Source organism: Paralichthys olivaceus, chromosome 7 (genome assembly GCF_024713975.1).
Source record: "Paralichthys olivaceus isolate ysfri-2021 chromosome 7, ASM2471397v2, whole genome shotgun sequence".
Taxonomy (NCBI): domain Eukaryota; kingdom Metazoa; phylum Chordata; class Actinopteri; order Pleuronectiformes; family Paralichthyidae; genus Paralichthys; species Paralichthys olivaceus.
The window spans coordinates 10,974,800-11,001,521 of NC_091099.1; the positions used below are offsets into that span (position 1 = coordinate 10,974,800).

At 41.7% G+C, this 26,722-nt stretch overlaps 1 protein-coding gene across 3 annotated transcripts; it reads left to right on the forward strand.

Moving 5' to 3' along the window:
* Positions 1-2,300: 2,300 nt before the first annotated feature.
* On the forward strand, positions 2,301-26,250 carry sema3ab (sema domain, immunoglobulin domain (Ig), short basic domain, secreted, (semaphorin) 3Ab). Of its 3 annotated transcripts, none has more exons than XM_020078900.2 (18): positions 2,301-3,480; positions 4,272-4,879; positions 11,623-11,783; positions 12,185-12,247; positions 14,798-14,917; positions 15,914-16,004; positions 16,806-16,925; positions 17,333-17,475; positions 18,649-18,763; positions 18,877-18,946; positions 19,059-19,203; positions 19,290-19,509; positions 19,598-19,689; positions 19,803-19,844; positions 20,255-20,412; positions 21,640-21,707; positions 22,843-22,985; positions 23,589-26,250. In XM_020078900.2, exons 2-18 carry the CDS (start codon positions 4,756-4,758, stop codon positions 24,132-24,134), a joined length of 2,421 nt encoding a protein of 806 aa, XP_019934459.2. In that variant the 5' UTR covers positions 2,301-3,480; positions 4,272-4,755; the 3' UTR covers positions 24,135-26,250. The 3 variants fall into 3 exon arrangements, with proteins under 3 accessions (XP_019934459.2, XP_069384110.1, XP_019934461.2); XM_069528009.1 differs by lacking the exon at positions 2,301-3,480 and having other exon boundaries at positions 3,529-4,385; positions 4,515-4,879; XM_020078902.2 differs by lacking the exon at positions 2,301-3,480 and having other exon boundaries at positions 3,529-4,879.
* The last annotated feature ends 472 nt before the right edge of the window (positions 26,251-26,722 follow it).

The window sequence follows — 26,722 nt, forward strand, 5'->3', positions numbered from 1 at the left end:
GAACAGTTTTGGTTTTGAGCACCTCTGCCTATCTCCAAATATGATTAATGTATCTGAGAAAGGTTGAAACTTTGGGCACACTTGTCCTGCAGAGACTCCAAACTGCTAGAATACTAACCAAAACCATGAAACACCACCAGCTCCAGGGGCAGTGTACTGCAGCTGACCCCACACTTTCACCTCCAAGAGGGAGGGCAACGACAACGTATCATATTGCATTAGCCCTGTTTGGCTCTGAGGGTTTTCATTAGTCATTAAAAGGTCTGCTGGGAAATGTCACAAGGCTCACCATGTATCGCCGGTACAATCACATGGTGGAAAGACGTCTGTATGAACCAGTACGTCTTGGATGACTTGCAGAATTATCCGTACCGCGTGACTGTATTTGTCGGAGTATATATGAGCCATAAACCGGGACCAGTTTATGAGCACTGGTGCTGTCATAGCTACATGCGAGTCAAAGAGAGGCAGTGTGTTTTTGTTCTTCCCTGTGGAGGTGAGAAGCAGGTAGCCTGAAGGTTGAAATATTGATGGATGATGATAAATTCATGTCGGTGTTGTAAAAAGTGAAGCACATCCAAACAGACGCTGCAGCTTCGGGATCCCGGAGTTAATGCCCATCTGTGGCCGACTGGTATTGTCCTCTCGAGAAACATCCTCGTTAATACGTAATTACATTCGAAATTGTTGTATGGCTATGCTAGGCTATTCAGACTTTGGCATATTTACAGAGGTACAGTACATGCTCGATTATATGAACTTGTGAAACACACACTTTTGATTTTGCCAAGGCCACAATAAGGGTGTGGTTACTTCAGTTTTTTAACGACGATACACTGTTTTCAGTAATTTATTCATAGCTCTGAGGTTTTTGCTGTATTTTTCATCCATCTTTCATTTAGAAAGAGTAAATCACCAACAGCATGTGCTTTATTCAATCATGAATACTGCATGGCATACTCCGTCTATTTATGCCACTCTCCCATGAGTCTGCTTACATAGAACAGTCAGAGTGGAACTGAGTTTTTCTACACTGCTTTTGATGACAGCGATGACAGATTTACCAAATTATGACTTTACTTTCTCCTAGCTAGAGTGCTTGATAGCGCTGCTATTGTTTAGCATTTGTTGGATTAGATGTGGGGTTTTCTTTACATTGTGTCCCAGAAGCCCCAGGGGTACGTTGTCGATGATTTCAGCTGATCTCTATAGCTCCTAAGGTGAAGAATGGCTTTCCCTTTTTCCTTCATACCGAGACCTGGCAGCTCACCCAGCTGGCTCTGATCACTGCATGTTTGTGTGTGTGTGTGTGTGTGTGTGTGTATGTATTTTATGCCTGTCATAGGAAGTAACCCAATATCCATGGCAGCGGGGCAAACTGCGTCACTGAATCCTTTATTTCTTCTTGTCTCAGGAACGAGGATTAAATCTCACGCAGTAGTATTCTTAAATTTCTTATCCATTCCACTCAGAGGTACTGAAAGGCAGATGGAATATGAGTACCTTGACAAATCGTTTCAAAAACATTTAGAACGGGCTCTTCTTTGCTTGAACCTGTAATATTATTCTTGATAGTTTTTATTCATGCGCTTTTGGTGTGAGGCTCTCTTTTTTTCTTGCACCCTTCCTGCTCTAATCACTCACTTCTGGCTGTCATGAAGCTAATCTTAACAACGCCTGGGTGGGTGGATGCAGGGCTAAACTATGCAGGCTGGTATTGTAAATGGTAGGTGGGCGGCAAATGTGGTTAATTTGCTTGTCTTTGGCTTGTGGTTCATTTTGCTGAGCCAAATCCTCTCATTTAGGGGATTATGTTCCCAGGCTTGTCGAGAGTAGGTGGAGGTCAGACAGGATGAGGCAGAGAATGGACAGAGGAATGGAGAAAGTGATGGAGAGAGTTTTTGGTTGGGGGGTATAGGTGCAGAGAGATGGGGCGACGTGGAAGCAGATGGGGGTTAATGTATGTGCCTGTGTAGAGTGGGGGGAGGTGATGCTCAGAGAGAGGCAGAAGAGGAAAGCAGCTCTCATGTGGGAAGATCAGAGGGTTGGGGGTGTACTTGTGTGGGCAGGAGGTGTGGTGAGGTGGGGAGGGTATTGTTTAAGTAGGCCTGAGTGAACTCTGATGTGGGGCTCCAACTCTCAGTGGGTAACGACAGATCTCCACTGCTGCCACTACTTCACATCCCTTATCAACCCCACTTCCAAACATACCACAGCTCTCCACAAGTTAAATAAGTCCCCCCCCCTCCAAAAAAGTTGGAAGCTCTGATTAGCCCCCCGCATTCTCACCACTGTCTATTTTGAAGAGGGGCCAAGAGGATTTAACAGTCAAAGTCTGCATGAGCAATTTGAATAAGAATCAAACAGTCATAAGGGACAGTACTTCAGGGTTTAGACAGAATTAGTGATGTGACATAGAGTACAAGAAGCTACGGTTCCTGTTATCCACTTAGCACATGGACATCAAATGCATTAAAACACTGTGCTGTTATCAACATGCAAAGGAGTATGGCAGGGACTATGGAGTGACATTCTCAATTGGGCCATTCACTGCTAATTCACCTCAAACAATCACTCCGTCTGGCTTTAGTTATGGCAGATTGTGTTACATGATCCTCGGAATAATGAACTGGTACGTCAACACTGCCAATTCCACATCGCAAAGAACAGGATCTGTCTGTTCCAGGCCCTAATCCAGTCTGTTTGGGAAGGAGAGACTGTGGCGTGACACTTGTTCCCCGTAGTCTCCAGTGTTCTCCCTTGAACCTCCCAGCGCCAGTTTACATTAGCATAACCGTGAGGCCCATCCTCTCACTACAAGATTAGTTCAGCTCTCCTCCCTCTGTCTGATGGCTCTTTATCCAGATGGATATAGCCAGTTAGAGGTCTTAACCACACCATTGCCACCAAAGTCATTATCATTCACCACGAGAAGGAATCAGCTCACTGAGGGTCCACTGTTTACGGTTAGATTGACATCTCATTTGGGATGAAAATACAGGGAACTCCCCTTTAGACTATGATGCCAATAAATGCCCACTCAAGCTTCTAATATCATTCATTCGGTTTTGTAATGTTTTTGGGACCCTGTATCTACGTAAGATGTGGGTTATGTCAGCAGGACACGTGCTGTTTTTTTTGCTTTACACTTGTTCACGTCCATGCCCAAGTTACATAAACTTACAGACATGGTAATGACATCTTTTGGTCAACGACGTCCTTGTTATCCCACAAAATGTCATTTGTCACAGTTTGACAGATGGTGTAGATTGTTTAGCATGAAAATTGAATAAAGCTTAAAATGTACCCTCATTCTGGGAACTTCTGTGCTCTTCCATGAGATTCTTAGACTTGAAGCGGCGCCATCACCAGACAGATGAGTCTGACAAGCCGCGTTAGTCTGTTGTGCAGATCGCTCTATATAAACCACGAGCCTGCGACGCTGTTACGGCAGCTTTACCACTAATCCATCAGACTCAGGTAAGATGATATTTTACATTGAGAGGGAGACGCTTAAATAGTGTGCAGTTGGTATAGTCTCTTTGTCTGGCTTCTTCACCCACAGGAGAGACACTATATCTACTGTAATTTGTAATGGGATCACTGATATTCTTTTGTGATACATTAAACAATAGACTGCTAAAAGTAATGGACTTTTAACCACATAAAACACAGACTCTCTTGACTTCACAGCACAATACCTTTGAGCACAAGTGCATATTTATTAAAACATTTGTAGACCATTCATTATGCAGAAGACGAAACAGAACAATGCAAGAGAGAAAACTAACTTTCAGCTGCAGTCTCATCTATATAATCAAATCCTCACAATGTTCCAGTTTCATGTCCTGCTGCTTTTTCCTGTTTTCACTCTCTTCCTAACCTCTCGCCTTGACCCAACCTTTCCTCTCCTACTACTTTTGCTTTCACAGTTTTCTTTTCTCTCATGCTTTCTATGCTCTCTCACCCTTTCTCCCGCCTACACTGCACTCTTCTTCTTTTCTCAACCCCCCCTCCACTCTCTCTCTCTCTCTCTCTCTCTCTCTCTCTCTCTCTCTCTCTGACTGTGCTGTCTGCCTCAGCTGTTCTCAGTTGCTCTCTGTGCCTTGTGCAGTGGGGACAGACCTGATCTGCGCTGAGTGGTGCTGTGCTAATCCAAACCAATGTTCAGTACAGAGAGAGAGACAGATAGATGAAAGCGGAGCAGAGACAGAGTCAGTGCAGACGGGATTAACAGCTGAAACAAACTGGACCTGTCTTTCTTTCTTTAGCTGAAGGTAGAAGCTCAGCATTAACGTGGATTGCTGTTCGCCCAGAGCTTCATGCTGGTCAGGAACCAGGACAGAAAACTATGGCAGATGTACCGAGACTCTCTCCTCCGTCGTGTAATGTATTAGCACAATGACAAACTCATATTTGTGCTTAGTTTTGTTAGGTTTACCTTGGACTTGTGGACTGCTGTGGGAGTCTCTCTTGCAGTGACATTGACCCATAACCCCAACTCTGCTTTGCAGGATCCGTCTCCCCTGGAGTTGGACTCTAATTTTAGCTTTTAACTCCTGGAACAGGAAAGAGTTTCTCACTTTTGCAAGGAGGGAGATATCTAGTGAGAACAAGTCTGGATTGACCCACCAGCATTTATTCATTACCACAGGACAACAGTAACAGCATTAATTCTGCTACACCAGATCTGAAACTGACTGCACTGGAGTAGAATATTTAAAGGACCTGTCCGGCCTCTATTGCTCCAAGACCATGGGCTTTCTCTGGGGCAGCATTATGCTGCTGTTTGGGATGGTTCTGCTCAGGATGGAGGGCAGCAGAGCCCAAGAGACCAAAACCAAGAACAACGTCCCCCGGCTAAAACTCTTCTATAAAGGTAAGTGATACATGTTAGCTTTGTCATTGAACTTATGTCTTGATCTTGTAGATTTAAATCCCTGATCCACATATGTTGAGCTGGTGAAGTGATCGAAGTTGTTGCTGTGAGATCGTATGTCCCTGTGAGGCAGAGAGATGCTTCTGCTGTTTTCTTGTAAAAATGCCAAGAGTAAAAAAGTTGGTACCATGCTTTTTGAGCTTCCTGAGGTTGTATTCACTTGTTGTGTGACATATTTTCTGATCTTGATTTCAGTCAAATACTTGAGGTCCACTTTTCAACATAGACCTCTAAAGAAAGTTTGCCTTCAACATGGTTTCAATATCCAATTACATTGTTTATCTGTTAAGTAAAGTAAAAAAGTGTAATTATCATGGAAAACTTGTGGCAGTGTTAAAGTAGTGTGGTTCTGGAGAAGGAATTAATTGGAGCAATTAAATACGTTTACTGTCACAGAGCACTTTAGTGACATTTAGGAGAGCAACTTCTCAAAATCAGAAGAAATTCTGCTTGAATGTATCTCTGTTGGCACAACTGAACTGTTTATTACTGAAGTTGCTGATTCACTCTTTATTCCTGTCTCTCTGTCCCAGTTTTGATCAAGCGCTGTTGTCAGTTTTGCGATGAAAAGTGGTGCCAGACATAGACTCCCTGGCAGTTTAGAATCATTTCCCTCGCTCCCTTTCTTTTTTTTTCTGGATGTCATTTTTCCACTCTGTTCTTCCCTGCATGGTAATTATACTCAGGATGAATGGTGCAGGTCTGTTTCAGCAGATGGCTTTCCCAAAGAGAAATGCTTTTCGCTCAGCACTGGGAGATCCATAATTATACACACAAGCATGCACACACACACACACACACACACACACATACATACTTACTCACATGCACCCAAATACATGGCCATCTGTAGATAGCTAATGATACCTGTGAGCGTATCAGTCATTTAAAACCACATGCTGTTAGTTTGGTGAAACACGCCCATTCAGTGATATCTCTATTACAAGTCAGACTTTCAGGTAGCAGCCTCGCAAGCCTGGTTATTTGGCTGATGTCTCCACATTCAATATTTCCATTAGACATCATCATTTACATTTTGGCTGGCGGGGACAATATTTGGCACCATCCTCCGCAGAAAGCTTCCAGTGAGCAGGTATAATTTTCATGGCTGCAACGTGGTGAAAATATTATTCACATGATACTGGGGGATTTCATTAAACATTATCCACTGTAGGACCCATTAGGTAAGTGACATGGCATTATTGCTTCATGAATCATTTATATCGTTGTATAAATTATTTATTACCCAGCTGACAGGTGAGGCTAACTCAGATTTACTCCCGGAGAGGAGGAAATCAGACGCTTTATTGTCCTGAATGACAGAAGAGTATCTAGACAGCCAGAGACGCTCCGCAGTCCTGAGGAAGTAACGTCTGATCAGTGACACATGGCACCTAGAGGTGAAGGAACTCTGACCCCTACAGGTCACTAGGAATACTTGAAAAACCTGTGTGTCCAAACCAATGAGTGTTTGCCGGTGCAGGCCTCCACACATATGTTTTTAACTCTACCGGAGACTAAACTCATCTGAACGCTACAGGGAAGTGTTTATCCCAAAAGCTTGAACCTGAGCAGCAGCCTGCTCCTCCGCAGTGTGATCTCCTCAGTGGACACTGTTAAGCTCTCTGAAGCGTACATACCAGCTTCCCTTGATAACCAACACACACACACACACAAATCCCCACCCTCCTTGCTTAACCCCAGGAGATTCCACCACATCTTTGAAAGTGAGGGACAAGGGGCAGAAGGGCAGTGGAGTAGGGGGAAGGATAACAATGGTACCCCATGGCTACACAAACACGAGCTAAGGTCCAACTGTATCAACAACTAAAAGATGGGGTGTTGATGATGTAGTAGGAGGCCTTGGATTTACAGTGGACAGCAGCTCTATGTACATATATATTGACATAAATTGACAAGAGATTGAAGGATGGATTGGTGGATTCTCAGATGAGTAAGAGGTCCATATGAGCCACAAGAGGTACGACAGTTTTATAGTATGCCGGTGTACTGCCAGAAGTACTCTTTCTCTTTGAGCTGTCCACCCCTTCTCTGAGCAGTGCCAAGGACTTGCACACACACACAAGTCCATACATACATACATGGGTAAAATGGTTCGACAGTAAATTATATTCATTCTAGAAATCACGCATATTTCCTTTTGTGTTAAGCATGATGTGAAAAGACTTTTAATCAGAGTAGGAGGATGGAGAACTTCTATTTAAGACCTTAAATCCATAAGAACGTGAAGAATCTTCAGAGCGGAGTTGGGTTTCTTGGGGTGTGTACAGTATGAATCCTGACAGGCCCTGAATGGCCAGGGCATGGACTCCTGTAAACTCAGAGGATGTTCATAGGCTTCCTTGAAATCCACCCTTGACTGGAGGCTGGGTCAAGGTTGTATGGTTGGTATTTCTCTCAGAGGAACCTTTGTAGTCATTTGACTTAGTCATCATCTGTACCAGCTGCAAAGTAAAAATTCACGGTGTGCCCGCTTGCGTAATCTCTGCTGCTCATGGCTGTTGGGAGACAAACAGACATAGTGTCATGTGGAGCTGTGCCAAATGGTTGAATCAATATTACTTTATCAATAATAGCAAAATCACATATGCAATCATCAAACTGGTGTGAAATGTCATCAATTTAGTTTCACGGTGGTTCATTACATTAAACTTTTTAAACTCATCTATTAAACCACAAATTTAATGTAACCAATTCATGAATACCCTTTAAGTCACTGTCTTACTTCAGTAACAATTACAGCAAATCAGTCATATTTGCAGAACAACTTGTTAAACAATACGTGACAGAGCTTAAGGAGGTGTTTTTGATAGACACTGAACAAATTACCAGCCTCATGAAGTCAATTCCCCTCAAGCCTGACCGAATCAATGTCTGTGTGCACTCGGTGACGCAGTGTTTTGTCAGTGTGCAATCATACAATCAGCCATGTGAGCGATGAAGCTACTGAAGCAGGAGCCGGGCGTCAGTTTTCCTGTATATACAGTACGTCCTCACACGGGTAATTGTTGAGATGTGTTTCTGCTTTTTTCTGTGGAAGCACTTAGATATCGCTCTCTGTGCCCTCCAGTTGAGAAAGACAAAGAGAGAAAGACGGAGAGAATGTAGGGTAAAAGAGTTTATTTTTATCAGTCTCACAAGGGACTGTTGATTCTTTGCATCCATTCCATCTGCCCCCTTATATCTCTCTCTCTTTCTCTCCCATTTCTACATCACGTTGCGCTATTCTCTCTCTGTCTCCCACTCGCAAATTCATTACAGCATGAAAGAGGGGATAAAATGGAGAGAACAGGAAAAGGAGGATAGGCGGTAAACCAGTTTTATTAAAACAATTGGGAGAGTGAAGAGAGACAGTGAAAGAGTAAAAGTACGGGCAGCTGGTAAAAAGTGAGATTTGCAGGATTCTTGACAGGCTAATAACAACTGTGGGGAATGAGTGAAAATTGGTCAAAGATGGCAGGACAGCAGCTGACACCTGTTACAGGCCACACATTAGCCCATCCACCTGTCTGTCTATGTCTATCTGTCTGTCCATGTCAAAGTGTCTGTATCTTCCGGACCCCACAATTTAGAGGACCATGTTCTGTGTGGCACAAGATCACACCAGCCTTTAAAGATTATATGATTGTTACAATGAAACTTGGTCAACTGCTTCACAATTTATTGGAGGGAGGAGGTTTTGTATGGAGATAAAGATTATACAGGGGAAAAATAAGTGTTGCTTCATGCATGTGAGCATACACACCTGTTATATTTAACCAGAGGGGACACCAGTTCAGACATGTAGAGACCATCACCTCTGGTCAGGCCTGGAAACATCCTGTTTCTTTCCAATAACACACATAAGAACATGCACCACACACACACATACACACCCACAGAGTATCAGTCTCTAGGTGATTAGCTTTTGATAACTAGTCTCTACAGTCGTGAATGGCCTGTTACCATGGACACTACTCCCATAGACATTTGTGTGTGTGTTGATGCTGCTCTTGTACAGGGGTGTGGTTTGAGAGGAAGTGAGTTTCCCTACAGCTCATTGACACCTTTCTGTTTATAAAACAAGTGTTTTTATTCTATTAGAAATTGCTCATTTCATTCAGATAAACGCAGATTACACACAGTCACACTGCATGGTTTGTCGTTTAGTTTAAGGAAGAAGGGATATTTCCTTCCACTCTTTTTGTGTAATTACCTCGCTGAATGTCAGGTAATGGGAAGGAATCGTGTCCAACACGTAGAAACAAACACATTTGCTTGTTCTTTGGAGCCAAAATGAAAATAATCCATGTTGAGAAAGGATCCCTCCTCTCTTTCTGTCTTCCTCTCCCACACACAAACGCAGCCTTGGCAGGTGAAAGAGGGTCAGAGGTTGCAGGCATGTGTTGCTGTGCTGTCAGTGAAGGGCTTACAGTGGATCCGCTAATGATTTATCACCATGGCTACAGTGAAACATAAATCTGGGACACAGCTTCGGACTCGGCTGAGCAATAATTTCACCGCAACTTTCTTTTCACCTTCTTTCCATTCTTAAAACAGTGGTTGTGTGAGGAGTCCAATAATCCCTGAATTAAATGATAAAACCCAAGTCAAGGTTGATTTACAAACAAATAAAGACTTGATTGGAGTTAACTATCTAGGAGCATTTAATGAGTGATTTGAAATGAATGTAGCTTTTCTTGGTTTGGGCAGTGGCAGACTGCAGATCCGGCCTTTTACGACTTCAAGAGTCCTTTTAAATCCTGGTGGACTTATTAAGTCAGGTTTAGATGTCAAGTTCTCAGAAGTCTTTGGAGTGGGAAGTCATGGAGCCTGAGGGCTGGGTCACACAGAGACAGGAGTTTATATTTAGGAGACTGACTAAATCTCCTCCTCCCATCACCACTGAGCCACAGGAAACCAACTAAATCACCAAGACAATAACAATAAAGACAGGGTGTCAACCAGTTGTACATCATCATCCTGTGTGTACAGGGCTGTGCATGTGTGTGTACATGAGAGTGAGGCAGGTGTGTATTTAGATGAAAGTGTAGAAGTTTGTAACCAGACCCAAGTTTTCTTTTTTTTCCTATTATCTTGCACATCTGTATTTTTAACTTTATACATTTTCTTTTTTTAAAAACAAATTTTAATCATTCGACTTATCACTCTTTATATTTTAAACTTCCTGATATTATTACCAACATGGCTAAAGTAAAAGTATATCCATAAACTCAAATTAAAATGTTTAAACAACTACATTATCATAAACAACATATTGATTTGAAGTAATACAAAACTATTTTCTTTTTAAAGTAACCTTTTATCATATTTACCCATGATGCCTTTTTTATGAAGCTTTTATCATAGTTTAATGGTAAACTGTGAATAGTAGCAAATGTAAACTTTTTAAACTTTCTTCATTTGCTGTAAAAGTTGAAGCAGTAGCCTTTTAACAACTGGTCATGACCCCAGTTTTAACCTGGAAATTCTTCTGTAAAAACGTTCAGTGCGATGCCCCCTCTCCTCCAGCGTTCTATTCTTTCAGACCAGCTTTGCCTCAGCTCGTCTGCTCACTCTCTCGGGCTCTGACACACTTCAGAGAGCGGGGGCATTCTCCCTACTAAAACATTCATGAGCTTTTGTTGTTATTTACTTGCAGAGGAAGAGATAGAGAGAGAGAGAAAGAGGAAAGGAGGCAGAGAAAGACAGCACCAGAGGAATCAATTGCTCTCTGTCCCATAACTCTCCACCCTTTTTGTGTGGGTGGTCCGTGGGAGGGGGGGTCATTGTGTGGTTAGACTTGGTGGGTGAGAACAAAATGTGAGGAGGAGAAGCTATGAAAGTGTATGTTTCTTCACATGTTCCACAAAAGGTGTTATAATGTCATAATCGTAGTGCCCCCTTTAGAGGTCATTACGGTAATGAGAGCTTCAACAAAATGTTTGGCTTTCCGCTGTGCAAGCAAATGTCGCTGTTTTGTGAGACTTGGCAGAGGTCTGTTGCATTACACTACAAAATGTGAGCTGTAGCCCATAGTAATGTTCCCTAATAGCTGATGTGGTGTGGAGTAATCCTAAAGTTAACGGAGCAATATGACATTATCTCAGTTTTCCACAGTGAGTGTTATCCAGTTCTGCTCGGCTGCTCTGGTGAAGGTCGCTTCTCTTCGCAGGCAGTTTGATCGTTGGCTCCCAGTGCTGGCATTACCTGCCCAGTCCAGTTTGATCTTGGCAGTGGCTCTTCGTCATCTGTCCGTTGCCTCGCTTGGCCAAGCTGTACGATTTCCAGCAAACATACAAATGTGGAGGCGGAATGGGTAAAAAGAGGAACATCTGTGTGTAGGGGCGAGACAACCAAATGTATGTCCTTTGATTTATTTATCATGTGCTGGAGGCTAAGAGCAGCGATCCTCAAATGTATGTGGCACATTACGACTGAACAAGCAGACTGGTGAATATATGGGTGAACCTGTGGTCACAGAAATTGTAGGCAGATGGAAAAAGGTTGGATATATTGAAAGTTTTCTGATTTTCTATATCATAGTAGACTCTGTAAATTCAATAAAATAATTCAAATAAATATAAACCTGATGGGTTTTTCTTCAGCTGTCATGGTGGGATTTTCATAAAATGACGATTACATTGTGCTGATCACCACTTTCCTTCCATTTTTCTTTATAGACATGTTGGAGTCGAACAACCTTGTGACGTTTGAAGGTCTGGCCAACAGTTCATCCTATCACACCTTCCTTTTGGACGAGGAGAAAGGAAGACTCATCGTAGGAGCCAAGGACCACATCTTCTCCTTCAACCTCCTCAATATCAGCAAAGACTATGCACAGGTAAAAATCACTGTCTGATTTTCAGTCTGTCCGTTGGCTTCATCCTTTAATGACTCCAGGTCTGTTTGCGTCTACATCCTTAATGCCGGTCAGGGGCTCAGGTGTCTCGGGACTGTCTTTTCTTTTTCTACAGAAAAGTGCCCCATGAATATTTCAGACCAGAGCGGCCGCACACGATCACACGCTGTGCCAGGCATGTTAGCTGCTCTCTGCACACCTGGATAAATAATGGAGCAAACTGAAACAAAGTGGATAACAAATCGCACTGTGACCCCTTCAACCCTCATATCTACACATGCACGCACACGAGCTGCGGCTGCATCGACTCACATCTGTAAAAAATGTATTCCCAGGCAGGTGATTCCTTTCTAACATGCACAGGGAATGTGTTTGTGTTGCAGATCCCCTGGACAGCTTCTCCCACCAGAAGAGACGAATGCAAGTGGGCAGGAAAAGATCTTTCGGTAAGAGCTAAAACCATCCATCCTGCAAGTGGGTGTTTGCAGGTTGCCCCTCCACTCCCACATATGTTTTGGAAATGTTCGCAATTTAAAACAATGTGCAATTCTGCAGGTCCCAAAGTAAAACTCATGTCGTATTTACACTGGTATTACACTGGCTGTATGTGCTACATCTACAGGCATTTTAATCACAGTATAAGATTTGTTTCAACGTTTCAGCTTGTTTATACCAGTGTGTTGACAGATCTAATCTGTCATATGGACAAAACATCACGTAGCAAACCATAGGTCTGATGGTAATCTCAGAGCCAAGATTGAGAACATCATGTGACCTTAATCACTCATCAAGCCTCTGGGCACTCTGTAGAATGAAGCCAGGGAAATCATGATGCTGCTTTCTGTCAGACCTGACGGTAGAACAGTACTGCTGGAATAATATACATATACCGTATTCAGGGATCATCGGCATTAGTGTTCCCATGTAATTAGACTTCAGTTTTTCTGTGTTAATCCCTTTGTGCTCAAAATTCTGCATAAAAGAGTTTACAAGTTTATTCATTTAAACAACCAATCAGATCTCCCCCAGTCAAAATAAACAGATGTGACTTACTTGTCTGTTGGGACCTTAGTCTTTTAAAGTTTGGTTTGATTTTAAAACTTTTATACTCGTCAAACATCTGGCTTTTTTGTTCAAGGGAATTGATTCAATCTGCATTCACTCCTTGGTCAAATAGCTCTTCAGTAGACACAGGTTTTTACAATCAGCAGTGAGAGAAACATGAAACCCGGGTGAACAAGCTAATTTCTTCTTCCTTTTTATTTTGGCAGTCTAGACGTTGATGCACCTTTTTTGGTGCAACCTTTTGACGCACATTGAAAACCCAGTTTGTGTCACGTAAATAGCCAGGAACACTTATTGTCTTTTATATCTCCACAACAATGTGCAACAGCAATTTTGATTCATATCATACAAGATGCAACTCAACACAATTTCTGACACAAACGTGACTTACTGGCCTCTACTGGAAATGGGGAAAGGAGTCAATCTTCTTTTTTTGTGGATTTGAATTTAATAGAAATGTACTTTAACCCACTAGCTTTGCTGAAAGAGTTTTAATGAAAGCCATCAGTCTTATACTCTTCCCTGCAGTAATGTATATGGGAACAAACGAGAGCTACTGACACATCTGGGATTTCTAACGTTGCGCAGTGTATTTATTTGTTCAGTATAAGAATATTCCATTCGATTTGATGGGTTGAAGTTAAAGTTTCATCTGAAACATCTTGTGTGGTGGCATTTTAAAATCCAGGGCCTTTCCAGACTCCTTACCTTACTCAACCCTTGCATGACAAGCCAAGCATCACATCTCCCTGTATCTGGCCAAGTGCAGTTTTAGAGACACTCTGTGTGGTGTGGTGAAACTATGTGTAAACACACTGAGAGGCTGTGTTATGAATTTTATCTTCAATACAGCCTAAGGCACAAGGCTAGAATGCAAAATCATGGTTCTACGGTTTATGCCTCGACTTCACAGCCTGGACGTTGGCCAGAGCAGGGCGAGCTCTCTCACCCTTCTGCTGTTCTGTCCTTTTCCCGTTCTGTATGGCTGATTTAGAGAGCTGTGTTTTCCTATAAACATCATGGGATAGGATGAATATAGTTCCCTGAGGGGTGGTCCTTTCTACTGTGGAGCTGGGGGAGAGTGGGAATTAAAGGGATGTGTAGAGAGACCGGGAAGCCGAGAGGAAAGAAAGAGATAAATGGTGTGAAAGGTGTGATGATACACAAATGTAAGGGAAAAAAGGGAAGCTAGGTAGGTTGCTATGCTAAATATTGCAAAGACAATAGGTAGATATATACTGGGACACAGCTTGTAACAAATATGTAATACTTACATAAATCCTCGGAAAGACAGCTGCTTAAATGACAACAGAGGCTTACACAAACAGAGATTGCTGTCTGCCGATGACCCAGTAAAGCCAGATGAACTTAGTCATGCATAATTTGTGGCGCTATTCTTTTTTTTCTGCATTTTTCTTTTTTCAACTATGTATGTAATGACATATCCAGTTTTATTTGAGGTCAGGTTTGCTCAAACACGAGCTGCCAGGGCACAAGGAAATATGCCATATGGCACAGAGAAATGTATGTACAGACTTATACAGATGCCTGTTGTGTTTCAGACACACACACACACACACACACAGTGAAACAAAAATATTAAATGAAGCACATTATATATACTGTAACATTATAAGTACTAAGAAACATAACGAGAAATCTGTTACATCACTGTTGCAATGACAGACCAACATTAAATCAATGTAAAGTAATATTATTCTGGCTGGTCTGGGATTATTATGGTTAAGCTTTGTTGACTGCCTTGTTTGTTATTATGATGTCATTCGTATTTCACCGTAATTCCATGGGAAATTACATCGCTCATGTCGCTGAGTTCATAGAGAACTCTGTGAAAATGTGGCTTTAAAATGAATTTGCATCAATGTAAATCCCTCCTGATTCTTTATCTCTTTCTATCTTTGCCATCTCAGAGGGAGTGCTCAAATTTTGTCAAGGTGTTGCAGCCGTTCAACCAAACCCACCTGTATGTGTGTGGGACTGGAGCCTTCCACCCTGTGTGTTCTTACCTGGAGGTGGGCAAGAAACCAGAGGTAAGAACAGAGCCTCCACCTTCGGTCAAAAAACTATTATGTTTCATCTTTGTTTTGAGCTATAAAAAGGTTTTGTATGATTCATGCAATAAAAAAAGAAAACTTGTCCGTTGATGAGGTTTTGTCCTTATTTTTTATAAAATGTTACACTGTAATGCTATTAAAAGAACACCTCAACCATTATTTTCTCTTAAGACGGGCTAAATGTTTCCAAAATGACACGAAATTTGGGTGTGAGCGCATTCTCCTCCTTATAAATGATTTGCTAAGTGCATAGAAATGGTTTCGTTTAGCAAACTGAGGTGGAAAATTTAACTCAGGGTTTCCAATGCAGCACTCATAACATGGAACTTATGTGTGGGTTCATTCGAGTATGAGCAAAGGCAATTGCTCTTCTCTCCTTCAAATGCCACTGAGTCAGACATATAAATGTGCATTTCCTATTCATTAGATGGCTATTTACGGACAATTAGAGGCAGGAAGTATCTCAGAGAAAAACTACTTACCGTATGTAGATCAGAACCTTGAGTTGTAATTCATGATGGGTTTCGTATGAGTGTTGAGGTCATCAAGTCATAAGTGAGTAATGCAATTTACTCGTTTCAATCTCGATCCTTCTTTGTTACAGTGAGTGCTGGTGGAAACATGATTGTAAACATCTGCACTGGTCTCACTAATCCTCTCAGATTTCTCCTAATGCTTTTAATTATACTGTGTTATTTATCTGCGGGTTCAAACTTTTATTTCTCTTTTGTTTATATGCTTGTTAAAACAGCTACTTGTTTTTTTAATTTAATTTTAGCAGCACTTGTGAATCACGTTTTTTTCCTGTGATTCATGTGTGAAGCATTTTGCAACATCATGGTTTAAAAAAAAATTTAATGGAGAATTTGGCTTATTTTGCTAAATCACTGCAATTTTCTCAATAATTGAATGTGAAAGTTCTGGGGTTTCCCAGAGAAACCAACTCCTGATGTGCTGTGTTTCTATGTTCAGGACAGTGTGTTCAGACTGGAGCCTCACGTTGAAAATGGCCGGGGGAAGAGTCCCTATGATCCCAAGTTGCTCACTGCCTCCATGCTACTTGGTGAGTTCAGTAACAGATGCACGGTGCTGCTCTTCTGTGTGTTACAGCGAGGTCATATAAAAACCTGGGAGTCATGAAAACACCCTCTGCACCTCTGCTCTTTCATTTCAGCTGATGTAAAGGGTCTAAAGTAAATGTGAATGACAGAACAGGGCATTCCTGTCATTCATTACAAGCAGATATGCTCTGTAGTTTGTATTTACGCACTGGGAACCCCCTCATTGACAGCCCTGTAAACTCTATTTTCAATCTGGATATATCTCTTTCAAGTGGCGGGTGTGAATTGCCAATGACACTTTGCTTTATATTGTGAGTTTTCTTCACACTGAATCCTCAATTTATTTTCTCCAAATAAAGCACGACTGTGTGAACATGTCTTTCCTCTTTACCCCCAATCATCACCAGTCACATTGTGTTACAGCTCGCTGTTTAACCCAGCAGATGGCCATTTTCTAGCCTGTCTCCCCTCATCTCCTCTCCGCTTTCTTTCTCCCCTCTCGCATGATGATTATGTACTCCCCTTTATCACACCTCTGTCCTCTTCCTCCTCATCCGTCCCTCCAGCCGTTCATTCTTCCCTCGCCTTTCCCTCTCGGCCCTGCCTTCTGTGGTAATGTCAATTTCACACCCCTGATGTTCATCACAGCTGTCACTGTCTGTTATCTCTCAGGACTCCAATTCTTACCTGTGCCGCTAAGCCCCTGAACAATGCCCCTGGGTTTAACTCCTGCATCACTACCTACAAACTGTGTTCTCATCCAGTGTTCCTACTCAAACACTATTAATTCCTTGTTCTCTCAGATGGAGAATTGTACGCTGGAACGTCAGCTGACTTCATGGGGCGGGATTTTGCAATTTTTCGAACTCTTGGCAAGCATCATCCAATCAGGACAGAGCAACACGACTCCCGGTGGCTGAATGGTGAGAGAACAGCAGGGAATCATTGGTCATCTTGACTATATCAAGTTTTAAAACAATATTGTTGTAGAGTTTTTATCAGTAGCTGTATGATAACGTTTCACTTTTTTGCATATGAACCTCTGCCAAATAAAATGAAATCAGGAATCTCACTAACTGATCTGAATGAGAGATGGTGCCCATGATGCGATGGTCCCTAATTTTAGCCACAGACTTGAAAAACATTTATATTTTCAAAGGGTTGAGAAATGAATCCATGCTTGTCCCCACATACCATTATTGTAATTCCTTATTGACTTTTAATTCAGTCAATCATCTATAGCTCATCTGGAAACTCAAAATGTTCCATTTAATTGATTACCACCTTGATTTAAAGTATCTTCATATTTGTGTCTCTGTATGTGTTGCAGATCCCAGGTTTGTGGGCATTCATCAGATTCCAGAGAGTGACAACCCAGAAGATGATAAAATCTACCTGTTCTTCAGAGAGAATGCCATGGATGGGGAGCATGCTGGGAAGGCCACACACGCTCGCATCGGACAGCTCTGCAAAGTACGACACGCACGCAAACACCAACACACGGTCACACAAGCTGGCTCCCACAAAAGAACACACACAAAAGGAGAGAGACAATGGCACACAGACGCTTTCACGCCAACATTATGCGAAAAAGCTGCTGTATCTGGAAAAACACTTGATCGGTGTCTGAGTGGCTTTCATGATGGCAGCTTTCAGGGGCTGTAATCTGTGATTATTTTTAGCCTGGAGAAGAGTGGGCTTTGTTGTGCTCGGTGCAATCACCCCTGAAGACAGAAACCTGAGAGAAACGTTAAATGTCACTGGAACCTGAGAGGAAAAGATCCTGTCAATGGCAGCACTGTTATCCTAATGTCAAGCTTTGGCACTGATTAGGTCTTCTACACCCTCCAGCTCCTGGGGATGTTTGTTAAATTGCTGGACTTGAATCAGCTTTCATGCTCCAAATCCCATTTTTATCCACTGAGCAGGAAAACACCAAACTGACTTCAGATCTGTAGAGTGAGCCTCAGCCCTCCATCCTGCATATCAGGGCTCCTTCAGAAAGGCCTGATTAACCAGAATGTCAAGAATCTGCTGTCCTCATCACAAGACAAACCTTCCATTATGCAAGATGGTATTAATTTGGGCCTGTGGACTTGCTGTCATACATCATCACCAAGAGGGAAAGTTTTTATGAGTTAGCATTCTGTGATTGTGTTTGTGTGCTATCTGGAAAACAACCAATACACTGAGGCACACAGACACACTTTATTAGGGCGCGTGGTGGAAGATTTTAGCCCATCCGAGTATTTTGTTTTTGTTCACTCCACCTGATTGAGTTTTTATTATTTATTTCATTATTTGTTAAGGGAAAGGCTTTTTAAAGGAGCACATATGGGACGATTAAGAACAAGACAGTCTCTTGTCTCACTTAACCAAAGGCTAATGAGGTATATCCTCTTCCTTCAGCAATAATGGAATTACAAGTCTTCATTCTACATATAACATATACAAGTTTTTTCATTTTTCAACATATAATGATATTTTTGTATAAGCTAAGAAAGGAAATGGAAAGGAACATTTAAAGAGAAATTGTCATTATATGGCCATTAAAGGAAATGGAAAGTGATGATGGGAATGCTATTCCTGTAGCTTCCAGATCATTGAACCTCCCTGCTGAACTTGTGCCTGTGATCTGTCCAACAGAATGACTTGGGAGGTCACAGGAGTCTCGTAAACAAGTGGACCACCTTCTTGAAAGCTCGGCTCATTTGCTCGGTGCCTGGCAGTAACGGAATAGACACCCACTTCGATGAACTACGTGAGTGACTGCTCCAGCACCTGGAAACTTGTCTCACACGTCATCTCACGGAGATGAAATTCCACCTTCTCAGTGGAGGATATATTTGTAATGTGTATTACCTTCTCTTTCAGAGGACGTTTTCCTCATGAGCACAAAGGATCCAAAGAGCCCAATCATCTACGCAGCTTTTACCACTTCCAGGTACTTTGGGTGACGATGGAAAAGTTTTAGAAATAAAAGCATAGTGCATGATCTGTGTTTTAAACGAAGACCTCACTTTTCTTTCTCTTGACTCGTTCTTTCTGCCCATTAGCAACATTTTCAAAGGTTCGGCTGTTTGTATGTACAGCATGACAGACATCAGGAGAGTGTTTCTCGGTCCTTACGCTCATAGAGACGGACCCAACTATCAGTGGGTGCCCTTCCAGGGACGTGTTCCGTACCCACGGCCTGGCACAGTGAGTCCTTAACTGGATTGATTGAGGATCTTAAAGCTGATTCTTCTTTACATCCTAAGTGTTATAACAATGACCTCCCTCCACAGTGTCCAAGCAAGACATTTGGAGGCTTTGATACAACTAAGGACCTTCCTGATGAGGTTGTGACCTTTGCCAGAAGCCATCCTGCCATGTTCAACCCTGTCTACCCTATTAACAACCGACCAATCATAGTCAAAACGGATGTGGACTACCAGTTCACCCAGATAGTGGTGGATAAAGTAGAAGCTGAAGATGGCCAGTATGACGTTATGTTCATCGGCACAGGTACACAATAAATACAATATAAATATATAGATAAACATACCTGATAGAAGAGATATTAACTCAGGCTGTGTGCTTCCATTGTGTGCAGACATCGGGACGATTCTGAAAGTGGTATCAATCCCCCGAGGCTCCTGGCATGACCTGGAGGAGGTCCTGTTGGAGGAAATGACTGTGTTTAGAGTAAGTCATACTCTCGTCACATGCATTACATGAGGTACCAAGGTTAAAGATGACTGTATGATCATAGAATGGTGTCTGATAATTATTTTCAATTATGTTTTTATTTCTTACAGGAGCCAACAGCCATTACAGCCATGGAACTTTCAACCAAACAGGTATTAACTGTAGTGCTTAAATTAAATTTAATGACATTACATTTAAATGAACATCACATGAAATGAAGTCATATCTAAACTATAGGAATGTGTTCGGTAGAACAAAACATCAGGGTTATACTGTAGGATAATATTTCTTCAATAATGAGTTCAGTGAAAGTAATAGATAACCAAAGTGTTTTCACACAAAGATTACAACTAGCACATCAACTTGAAAGGCAGAGAGAGATTAAAAACTGATAATTGAAGTGAGTGAATTAAAGTGAGATGATCTGCTCACATACCTGACTTACTGGAAAATATAAGACAAACACTGGTGTACTAGGAACACTGGCTGTCCATGACCCAAGCCAAAATTGCAGCTTGTAAGACAAAGAATATCTGAGTCTTTTTCTCTTCTGCCTACACAGCAACAACTGTACCTGGGCTCAGACATCGGCGTTTCCCAGATGCCTTTGCATCGGTGTGAGGTTTATGGGAAGGCCTGTGCCGAATGCTGCCTGGCGAGGGACCCGTACTGTGCATGGGATGGCGCTGAGTGCTCCAGATACTTTCCAATGGCCAAGAGGTACTGAATGCATACTCCACATTCATGATTATCATGTTGCCACCCTGCTATTTTTTTCATAAGCTGCTTAACACCTCGTACACCATGAAGAATGAGCTGTAAAATCACTGAGCATGTTTTAAAGATATGATGAATCCAACAGCAGCTAATTGACAGGTGCTCAGGTGAAGACCTTGAATTGTTGAAGTTAAAAAAAAGTTGCTAGTAGCACACGTTCAGAGGACGCATGTAACTGGAGAAGCACAGTTGGGATTTGCAAAGAGCAACCTGCTTTAGATTTAAACATGCCAAATTTAGAACACATGTTTGAGCACTTCTTGTTTCACATTTGTTTAAGATATACATTAAACTTTATAGAGGTAAAACCAAATTATATATAGAAGTGGTTTCATGTTCAGATTAAGGACATATGCAGCCTGTGCAGACTGTGATGCAGGACTGGAGCTAGAATACACTTTTAGTGCAGGCTTTGTATATTTGCAAAAATCCCCCAAAGGCATGAGGTCGTATTTCAACCAGAAAGCTGAAAATATAACCTCATTTGTTTACTGTAAATGAGAATTCATGTCAGTGATGTCTGCAGGCTGTCTGGGTGAACCAGGGGTGAGCTAGGTGTTAGAGGTTCGGTGGTTGTGTGGTTGTAGTAGCGCACTGATCTGTGTGGATGTGCACATGTGTGTGGAGCCTCCCACTCACAGCTCCATGGGGCTTATTGATCCGAGTGCTCGCTGCAGAGTATCCTGTTCCAACTGTTAGTTGGACTCCAGAGTCCTACATTCAAGAATTCAAGCAGCCAGCAAACTCCTCAGTCCTCCAATTACCAGCACACCAGGGCTCGGTCAGAACAATGGGAGACAGGGAGGGTGAAGTTACCTGTTTGCTTTGGTCTCTCCATAGTTTCTTCAATTATTGTTTACAGAAAATACCCGCAGGTTTATGTTTGATACTGTACGTGAAACTCTTGTCTCCTTTGCATCTGCAAACAAGAGGCTGGAGTGATTGATTAGATCTGAATTGCTCTGTTGAACACACCCTGTAATTAAAGCTTTTCTATAATGCTTATGGTGCTGCTGTTAGTTTATCTCTTTGAGTTGGCCTGTGTTTTTGCTGCACATCCACACCACATTCAAATAAACACCAATATACACACACGCGCATATTCCCACAAACCAATGCACACAACATAACTGCTGAGTCATGACAGTGTTTATATTTGTGTTTCTGCAGGAGAACAAGGAGACAAGATATCAGGAACGGAGACCCACTCACACAATGCTCGGATCTGCAACACAACGGTACATAAATATCATATTCGTTAATATATTCATAGATGTTTTTGTAAGAACACAATAGAATTTCACAAAATCTGATGATCATCATAATAAACAATCAATTTCCAAATGACCTATTGAAGCAGATAACCAACATGTCACGCCAGTTTTCTTGCTAAATAACGAAAGGAGCCGTTGTCTTGAGGATTCAGTTGTATTTTGATCATAGCTATGGTTTCAATGCTGCTGGCCTTTTCTCAAGCAACCAGGGGAGGGAATCCAGCTGAATGTGCTGTGGTGTGTCTGTGTGTGTTTTATGTGTTTCTGAAGATTAGAGTTGGTCCGCGTGAAGATTATAATTAACATGGTCAGAATTCCTCCGAGCCTCCTCTGTGTCGCCAAGCCCTCCACCGTTTATGGGCTCAGTCCCAGAGTAGGACTCCTACTGTGGTCTGATACACAGTCTTTCTTTCTTAACGTCACGTTTCTTTCATTTAATTTGAGAAGAATAAACAAATCAGAATTTGTTGAGCCCCAGAAAAAAATACTTCTTTGCTACCCAGATGGTTATCAGTAACACTTCTGATTGTACATGTGTGGTCAAAATCTCAGAGTTAATGTTCTATAAAGAAAACGATTTTAAAAAGTGTATTTTGAAATGATGAGGAGATAATAATATGAGCCAGTTGAATGTAAATTGTTGAATTTACCACAGGACATAAGAACCAGGACATTTACAACAGCTGATCAATCAGAGGACCGCTGACATTACAGTGCACAATGTCCTGGATAGAATATACTTTATATACGTCCCAGAATAAAACCCTAATTGTACTTTCAGCCAAATTCCTGCAGTGACTGCCTCACATGATGATGTGCACATGATGATGTGTGATAAGAAGAGAAACAGGGTAATGTGAAATGATGTGAAATGCAGTCATCGTTATAGGAACAGACAGTACTTTTCAATCAGAGAAAAGCTCAGTTTTTTTACTGAGAAAAATTTGAATAACTCACAAGATGTGGCTGTTCAGAGCAGTTTCCATTGTTTTTGCTTAAAAAAGGAAACACAGGACACCAAGCCATGACCACAACCAACATCAGCAAGAAACAAGAGAAAACCTTTACAAAAACAATCCCTTTTCTGATTTTTATCTAGATGAACTGAATGGGCCATCGATTCTGAATAAAACTGTGTATGGAGTGGAGAACAGCAGCACTTTTCTCGAATGCAGTCCCAAGTCTCAGAGAGCCCTGACATATTGGCAGTATCAGCGTTCCACTGACGACCGCAAACAAGAGGTTGGTTCACCCTCAACTCACACACAATGTTCACAGCACACAATCATCACTCGCTAGTTCAGGCAGCCAACTTGAGCTGCTCTGTCTAAATCATGTGATCTACCTCACTCACCAAAATCCTCCATGATTTTATTTTATTCAAGCTACAACAAATGTCCCATCATTCCGTTTGCATGGCCCCTGCTGATACTGCGTCATTCTAGCGGCCCTCCACCACCCCAGCATCCTCCGACAGATTTTTGCTCATCGCTCCCATTATATCTATATAATCACATCTGGGGGAGTGATGAAGTCGAAGCATAAACACCAAACACCTACTGTGTTCAGCTATATGCTCAGATACAATCTGAATGAATGATGATATATGGTACATACGTAAGTAGGAGTATTATAGAAAACACATTATTATTTTATTAATATTTAATACCACAGATGACTCAACTGAAGTACAATTTGTCAAATTAAAACAGCATGAGTCATAACAGATTCAAGTTTCAAGAAGAATTGTGTCATAAAAGCTTATTTGGAAATGTTGAATTTAATTAATTTTATCTCTTTGTCCTTCACTCTGTTTCTACCACACACAATTTTATCACTTTACAGATGCAATCAGAGGAACGCTTCATCCGCACCGAACAGGGGCTGCTGATTCGCACACTTAACAAGAGGGACTCAGGCATTTATCTGTGCCATGCAGTGGAGCACGGCTTCATGCAGACACTTCTGAAGGTGACCTTGGAGGTCATTGACACTGAGCGCCTGGAGGATTTGCTGCATCGTGACGAGGAGGCTGCAGCCAGTGCCCCCACCCTGGAATTTTCATCACCTCGAGAATCTCCAAATCGAAAGCTGTGGTACAGAGACTTCTTATCTCTGGTGAATCACCCAACCCTGAACACCGTGGACGAGTTCTGCGAGCAGGTTTGGAAGAGGGAGAGGAAACACAGGAGGCAGAAAGCCCACCTGGTGCAGCAGGGACAAATGCACCAGCAGCAGCAGCAGCAGCAGCAGCAGCAGAAGGTGCTGGTGAACCCTCACACCCACATGCACGCTCAGGGGCTGGCAGCCAAGTGGAAACACCTGCAAGAGAGGCAGAAAGGCCGTAACCGCAGGACCCATGAACTGGAGAGGGCGCCCCGCAGTGTCTGACCCATAAACCTTAACTTTTAGCACCCAAAACCTGAAACCGCACCCAGTTCTCATTCTGTATCCCCGATTAACTTACCCAGCTTCTATCTTCATATTAAGATAAAGACTTTTCCCACAAAGACTGGATAAAAAGGTTTAACTGGAAAAAAAAGGTAATATAATTCCCCCATGTGCTGGCTGGTGTGCTTTAATGCGTGGGCAGCCATATTTATGGTATGCCTGGACAGAGGACTGCAGGAAACAGGATGTTATATCACATCAGACCATCAGAGCATATTATCTCAGCTGGCCTCTGTGGCCTGAGCACTGCAGAGGGTCAGTGTCAACCCGCACACAAACTGGATACATACAGTATAGGAATGACTCCACGTCCAGATGGCTGTGTCGATGGCATCGTCGCATGGCATGCTATAGGTGTCTTTGTCTGTGCGAAACTAAATAGACACCTACACATACCCGATAACTGCTTTTCTACTTCACAACTATGAACCAAGAGGAAACGGGATTGTATTAAAGACAAGTTTGGAGAGTAAATGGACTCTGAAAATAAAGCACAAGATGGGATACTTGGTCATTTCTGGTATTAATCATGGTTAAATCAGTGGACACGAGAGAAGACATTAGCCCAAGCACTGCAAGAAACTGGGAACAACTGTCACTGTTTGTTGACGTATATTACTATGTAGCTAAGATGTGTAAATACTGTAATCTATTACGTCTCCTCCAACTAAAGGGAATGGCTTGCAGTTGTTGTGACTCTTCGTATCGTTTCCCCAGATAGAAATGTATTTAAGAGAAAGTCTTGTTTTTGAGCAGCAGTTGTAAGCAGGGAGATTTTGTACCAGTCTGTGTGTGTATACCCGAGATAAGCTTCACCGTACAAGACGGGTGTTTATGATTCTGTTCTGTTTTTGAACCACCAGATTTCTTCCAGTGTCATTTACAGGCCGCCATCGTCCGCTAACTGCATCGTGTCAATGCACAACATGTTGATTTAAGTATGATTTGTACACACTTCGTTTCCACTACATGTGTATTTATTGATATACAATAATGTACATTGTGAAAATATTGTTTTTGATTTTCTGGCTTTTATTTTGCAAATTATCATTTGATTTGATGGATTCGATTAATTGGACCAATCACTTTAAGTAACTGTGTTATCATAGATACTTGTAAGACTGGAAGTTATTGATCAATACTGATCAATATTACAGGCCTTATACATCAAATGCACTGAGCAATAACCCAATATCCATTCTTTTGTGGTGTCATATCCATAATCCTCACAGGCTGTGCAGTGTCAACTTCATTTTACTGTATGTACCATAAAAAAGACATTTCTGGTAATAACAATCTGCTATCCATTAAACAATACACACACACACACACACACACACACACACACACACACACACACACACACACACACACACAAACCTAGAATGTAGCTGTGAACATTTTGTAAATATAAATTCTATGGTCTATGTTTGACAAGTATGACACTGTGTACTAGTGCATGTGAATACTATTGTAGTACTATTGTATACTAGTCTGACGTTGTCATCGTTCTCGTTCTGTTGTTTGCTAATGCAGTACACAATATTAACTATTTCAAAGATGTAAATATTAGTTCTGTTAGGACTCTGTATAATTGATAGATCCAGAGGTAAAGGTATTCACAAGAGATATAAACGAGATCGGAACAGGATTCTCGCTGTGGATCGCATTGTCGACAGACCAGTCCATAACGATGAACAATGCCAGTGGAGCATTGCAGCAATACGTCCTTGTGTCACGTGACATCATCTTGTGAGCGTTTGCAAACTTCATCTGCTTTTGGAAGCTGTGACCTTGGGACATGAGAAACAGCCAGTGACAGAGAGAGATTTTTAAGCTGTGGAACCAGAGCTGAGGAACTTTTCAGTGGAGATGAGTTTGATAAGATAATATCATCATTATTAAAAGAAAATAAAGGGCACCTCACTGCATCTGACATACGGCGGAGGTAAGGAAATGAAGTGCTGCTGCTGCTGCTGCTGCTTTTAGGCATGATGACGGTGATGATTATGATGGTGATGTATTCTACTGAACTAATAAATGTCTCTTCATAAAGTCCGGGTCTCATTTAATCTGTTTCAAAGTGGACTGGGTCGTGGTCTCCTTACAAAAGAGGATCAGATTAGATGTTGAAAGAATTTTGCTGCGCACATTTCCAAAACTGATGAGAAAAACTTTCAGAAACTCATGTAACTTAGCCTTAATAATGTTATATATATATATATATATATATATATATATATATATATATATATATATATAAAATATGTGGCTATTCAGCTCAAATATGTCCCCCACAGTTTTTCAACTGCGCTATTTGCATATCGACAGTAGTGGCTGAGTGAAAGATACACTACAGTTTTGTTTTTTTTGGTCTCTGCAACTCAAGTAGATACTGAAACAACAGAAAACCAACATTTTGCAATCCAAACAATCAGTTTTCAAGGATTTGACAGAACTTTAATATGGATTGTGTTGTATGTTGTTCTACTACTGCCATCTGGTGGTTATAATACAAAAACACATGT

Bases quoted from the DNA above. Each gene is read 5' to 3' on its own strand.
- sema3ab (XM_020078900.2), top strand. From the start codon at position 4,756: ATGGGCTTTCTCTGGGGCAGCATTATGCTGCTGTTTGGGATGGTTCTG. The intron at 4,880-11,622 runs GTAAGTGATACA...TTTTCTTTATAG, and splicing joins GCTAAAACTCTTCTATAAAG to ACATGTTGGAGTCGAACAAC. The intron at 19,204-19,289 runs GTGAGTCCTTAA...CTCCCTCCACAG, and splicing joins CGTACCCACGGCCTGGCACA to TGTCCAAGCAAGACATTTGG.